This window comes from Staurois parvus, unplaced genomic scaffold (genome assembly GCF_062004578.1).
Source record: "Staurois parvus isolate SC_StPar_1 unplaced genomic scaffold, SC_StPar_1.0 ptg000122l, whole genome shotgun sequence".
Classification (NCBI taxonomy): Eukaryota; Metazoa; Chordata; class Amphibia; order Anura; family Ranidae; genus Staurois; species Staurois parvus.
Window position 1 is genome coordinate 4296501 of NW_028317918.1, and position 6000 is coordinate 4302500.

Sequence of the window (6000 nt, forward strand, 5' to 3'; positions counted from 1 at the left end):
GCTGGTGAATCTCTATATGAAGCAAGGGTACATGAGTGCTTTGGGTGTCCGGTATCTCCATCAGGCCTCCCCCTTCCTCACCCAGCAATCGAGGAGACAGACTGCTGTGTGGCAGGTCTTGGAAGTCCCAGCCTGAATTGAGCCCGCTGACTGATAGCGGGGGCACTTCCCCTGCTCCATCTCCCCGAGTCCCGATCTGTGCTAGGGCTCTCTCCCAATCACCAGACCCGCTGGAGAGCTCAGAATGAGGGCTGTGGCTGGGTGTCATCGGCCGGCCTGGGTCGGAGCTCACGTCTTAAGCAGCTATCTTGGAGAGCTCCATGCATGCACCTCCTGGCTAAATTTATGACAAAATTTGATTTTTTCATTTTTTTTACTGGATATGCTTTATAGCAAACAGTCAAAAATATTTTTTTTTTCAAAATTGTCTGTCTTCTTTTTTTGTTTATAGCACAAAAAATAAGAAACACAGGGGTGATCAAATACCACTGAAGGAAAGCTCTATTTGTGGGGGGAAAAAGGACGTAAATTTCATTACGCTGCAGCGTTGCATGACTGCGCAGTTGTCAGTTAAAGTAATGCAGCGCTGTATTGCAAAAAATGGCCTGGTCTGGAAGGGGGGTAAATCCTCTGGAGGGCAAGTGGTTAAAGTGTTACTAATCCCAGGACCCTGCATTCAGTCTATCCAGTCTCCCACAGTACACACTACATGGAAATGCAATTATTTCAGTAAATATAAACTGCTAAATACCTTTTCTCATCAGCAGTTAGAGCAGTCTTGTGACTTCTATCAGTGTTCAGCAGAGCACTGGTTACAGCTTGCCGGAGGAGTTTTCAATTTGCTCTAGGATGCAGAACCCTTTACCTCTGTTTGGTCAGTGCTGATTGGCCTTGTGCTGATCACTTGCACTCTCCCAAGAAAAAAAAAAACTCTTGAGCGATACACACCAAACTGAGTATGTGCAGAGTGTCTCCACACTGATATGTCTTTATCAGGAAATAAGAGAGGGACACTGGAAGAAGGGGAATAGCAGAGAAGTCAGGATCAAACACAATGCAGAGGATTAACCCCTTAGGTTCCATGGTGAGTATAACAAGCATGCTTTACTGCATATACAGACTGATTTTACTGTTGTGGGTTTAGTTTTAGTAACACTATAAGGTCTGGTGAGCTTATAGTGACATATAGATAGATATATACATATACACACACACACAGATACACACACACATATATACACACACACATATATACACACACATATATATATATATGTACAGTTATGGTGCTGTGTCCATACTTCAGGGACCCCTTGTACATTGAGGTGTACGGCAATCACAGTGCTATACTCGTGTGTGTCCAGTAGAGGGCAGTGTGTACACACCGGTGAGGCGCTCTCCCCCATACAGACATGTATCGAGTAAGCCGCTCTCCCGATGAGTCCCTCATGAGCGGCAATATCTCCGGAGCCCGGGCCGGGGATGACAGAGCTTCTAGTACGGGGACGGAATGACGTATCTCCTCATACATACTATTCTATAGGAGATGTCATGAAGATGGGGTCCCATGGACCAGTCACCGTCCCGTTCGCCTTCATCCACATAACGGTTCACGTCGCTTCCTCCATTGGCCCGCACACAAGAGGCAGCAGCCAATCAGGGCGTAGAGGGATTAGCTGGGCAGCTCGGGACTGTGCTGAGGGGGGCGTGTCCTCCGGTAGCTGCTGCCCAATCCGAGTCTCGGGGGGAGTTCCTGGAAGTGACAGGCGTGTGGCTGGGCGGGGCGGAGGATGGAGAAGAGGGAGGGGAGGGGAGGGGGGAGAGCTCCAATGTTGGCTCCCCTGAAGAGGGATCAATGAGCGGAGAAAGTTTTTTGTTCAGTGAAGGCTCCAGGAGACACTTGTACTGAGAGGCGCTCCCTCCCCGAGAGCACTCCTCACTATGACCACAGCGCTCACACTCACCCGCACACCCCCGATCGCTGCTGTCCTGGGGGGGCCCTGCTAGAACCCCCACTTACTGGATTACAAAAAAGAACAAAGTTGCTGCTGCTGCTGGGATGCGCAGGAGATTGGGCATGGTGAGGAAAAAGAAATCTGCGGCAGGCTGCGGGATCCGGGGATCAGATGAGTAGCCGGATTATAAAGGGGGGTGCATGAGGACAATGCACGGATCGGTCCTGGGGAGCCTGGGAGAGAGATCAGGGAGCCGATCGCACCATCTCCGCTAGGTACAGCTGATGACCGATGTGTGTATGGACCTCCACATTGATCGATCTATGGACCTCCACACTGACCGATCCATGGACCCTAGATGATCGCCTACATTGACAGATGTATAGATGACAGTGAAAGTGAGGTGTATGGGGTCCGATCATCCTGAGATGTTGGTGGGATCGCTGGTGGTTGTGCAGTGACTGCAGTGCGGAATGCTGTCCTCTTCTTCTCCTGGATGTACAATCTTCTCCATCCTCATCCCTCCAGTGTTGCCAACTCTTCTTCTGATGGAGATAAGTTCCCCGAAATCTCATTAAGTGGAAGGTGTTATTAGAATAGTTTTTTTATTGTATTCTTCTAAAGAGGAAAGTTTTGGATGGACATGATGACCATGCTGAGGACCTCTCACCTGAGCGATCTGTCAGTGATGCTCCTCTTAGCATTCTTCCTTCTGATATGGGTTCCTGGGACTTTGGGTACCAACCAGCCACGTCAAGTTTTTGAAGTTCTGGAGGAACAGCCAACAGAGACTTATGTAGGGACCATAAGCACCAAACCAGGGTTCACTTACCGGCTGAGTGAATCCCATGCACTTTTTAGAATCAACTCCACTTCTGGATCCATCTACACCACCTCTACCATAGATAGGGAAAGTCTTGCCAGCGATGTCATTAACTTGGTGGTCCTGTCCAGCCAACCAACATACCCAACTGAGGTTCGCATTACTGTCCTGGACATCAATGATAATTCTCCTGTGTTTCCTGAACCCTCCATTGTGGTTTCATTTAAGGAGGACACGCAAGGGGGAAGGCAGGTCATTCTAGACACAGCCACAGATTCAGATGCTGGCACTAATGGGGTAGATCATCGATCTTATCGTATTGTGTCAGGGAACCAGGATGGGCGCTTCAAATTGGGCATTACGGTCAACCCTAGTGGAGATGGTGCCTTCCTTCATTTAATGTCCCAGGGGCCCCTAGATAGAGAGACCACTCCATGTTATTATTTGATTGTTGAAGTGGAAGACAAAGGTTCACCCAAAAGAGTAGGCCAATTACGAGTCAATGTTACTGTACAAGATATCAATGACAATCCACCAGTATTTAGAAGTTCTCAGTACCAAGCTAAGATTGAAGAAGATGCCCCTATAGGGTCAAGTGTTCTTAAAGTAGAGGCTACTGACAGGGATGAGGGAGATAATGCTGCTATTATGTATCAACTAGTAGAAGGGACTCCTTTTCAGATTGATCCAGAAAGTGGGCTTGTTACAATCAGGGAGCCACTGGACTATGAAAGTCGACGGCAGTATACCCTCAGCATTGAGGCCAGAGACCTAGGCACTCCACCACTTACTGGCCGCTCAGAAGCTGTTGTTCGCTTGATTGATGTTAATGATAATGACCCTGTAGTAAAATTCCGGTATTTCCCTGCTACATCTCGCTATGCCTCAGTGGATGAGAATGCCCAGGTTGGGACAGTGGTGGCACTACTTACAGTCACTGACTCAGACTCACCTGCCGCCAATGGTAATGTTACAGTTGCTATCCTGGGAGGCAATGAGCAGCGCCACTTTGAGGTCCAAACATCCAAGGTGCCCAACCTCAGTCTTATCAAAGTGGCTAGTGCGCTGGACCGGGAGCGCATTCCTTCCTATAATTTGACTGTTAGTGTATCAGATCAGGGCCACCCTAGACCAAGATCCTCAGTGGCCAGCCTTGTGATATATGTAAATGATATCAATGACCACCCACCAGTCTTCCAAGAGCCTCAGAGCAAAGTGGAGATAAGTGAGGACCTCCCACCTGGATCTTACATCTGTGGAGTTTCAGCCACCGATGGGGATACAGGCTTAAATGCCAACCTACGTTACTCTATTGTATCTGGAAATAAATTGGGATGGTTCTCCATTAGTGAACATAGTGGTTTGGTAACCAGTACCTCAGCGTTAGACCGTGAAACAGCAGCTCAGTTGCTTCTCAATATCAGTGCAAAAGATCAAGGGCCTCAACCCAAAACTAGTTTTGCTACTCTTCTTGTTAGTCTTTTGGATGTAAATGACCAAAGGCCTACTTTCACTGGTCTCCAAGCTAGTGATCAGCACTGGATCTCCTTACCAGAAAATTCCCCCACTGGCACAGAACTGATAACATTAAAGGCCACGGATGGTGATCTGGGGAGCAATGGCACCATACGATTTTATTTTGATACTGAGAGCCCAAGCCAATGTCAAGGATTTTTCAGATTAGACCCATTATCTGGCCAACTTAGTACTCGAGCAGAGTTGGACAGGGAGCAACAGGAAAATTGCACCTTAGCAGTACTGGCTACTGACCTTGGATCCCCTTCACTGTCTTCCTCTGCCAAGATCACTGTTACCCTCTTGGATGTTAATGACAACAGTCCTGTGTTTTATCCTGTACAGTACTTTGCAAACATTCAGGAGAATGAACCGCCTGCCAGTTTCCTTGTTTCTGTGACAGCAGCCGATCCCGACATGGGCATTAATGGCACAGTTAAATATTCCATCAGAGTAGGTGATACCTCAAAATTCTATATTAATTCTGACACAGGATCCATTTCTACAAAAACTGCTCTAGACAGGGAAGAAAAAATGGCTTATCAATTGAAAATCGTGGCAACTGATGGTGGAGGTCTACAATCGCACAACCATGCCATAGTTACTATCACTGTTTTGGATACCCAAGACAATCCGCCATTGTTTACCCAGGACACGTACAATTTTGTTATGTTTGAAAATGTGGCATTAGGGTACAATGTTGGGACTGTCACAGCAACCACCATGGATCTGAATACTAATATAACTTACCTGATAATCACAGGTGACCAAAAAGGAGTGTTTACTATTGACAAGACCACAGGACTTATTATGACAGCTGGTGTTATTGACAGAGAAGATCAGAGTTTTTACCATTTGAAAGTTGTGGCCAGTGGTGGGCCAGTGACTGGGGAAGCAATTGTTAATATCACAGTGAAAGACTTGAATGATAACTCTCCCCACTTTCTGCATGCTGTAGAAAGTGTGAATGTGGTAGAAAATTGGAAAGCAGGTCACATTATATTTCAGGCTAAAGCTATGGATCCAGATGAAGGAGTAAATGGCAGGGTTACTTATGGCTTGAAACAGAACCCTCTAGGCTTGTTTCATGTAGATGCTTTAAGTGGTGCTGTGAGTATAACTGGAGCTCTAGATGTCAGTTCTGGGTCATACCAAGTAGAAATTCAAGCAGCAGACATGGGGGTTCCACAGCTCACCTCCAGCTTTATACTAACTGTCTCTGTGCATGATGTCAATGACAACCCTCCTGTCTTTGACCAGCTTTCTTATGAAGTTACCTTATTAGAATCAGAGCCAGTTAACTCAAGGTTTTTCAAAATACATGCTTCTGACAGAGATTCTGGAGCAAATGGGGAAATCAACTATCATATCACTGATGGAAATGTGGGAGAGGCTTTTGGAATATTCCCAGATGGGCAGCTGTATGTGAAAAGTGAACTTGACCGAGAGGTTAAGGATATCTATGTTTTGCTTGTAACAGCTTCTGATAGAGCCGTTGAACCTCTAAGTGCCACTGTGAATGTCACAATAATTCTTGAGGATGTCAATGATAATAGGCCACTGTTCAACAGTACTAATTATGTGTTCTATTTCGAAGAGGAACAGAGAGGAGGCTCATTTGTTGGTAAAGTCTATGCCATGGATAGAGACTCTGGTTCTAATGGTGATATCATGTATTCTTTTGAGACTATGCAACCTGACTTTGAA

General features: G+C 46.5%; 1 protein-coding gene across 1 annotated transcript in view; it reads left to right on the forward strand.

The window, feature by feature from the left end:
• The first annotated feature begins 1882 nt into the window (after positions 1 to 1882).
• Positions 1883 to 6000, forward strand: part of FAT4 (FAT atypical cadherin 4) — a 373279-nt gene continuing 369161 nt past the window's right edge. Inside the window, exon 1 of the mRNA XM_089672185.1 lies at positions 1883 to 6000. This exon is cut by the window's right edge and continues 1734 nt beyond it. Within this exon, the coding sequence (XP_089528311.1) occupies positions 2593 to 6000 (3408 nt within the window). The 5' untranslated portion in view covers positions 1883 to 2592.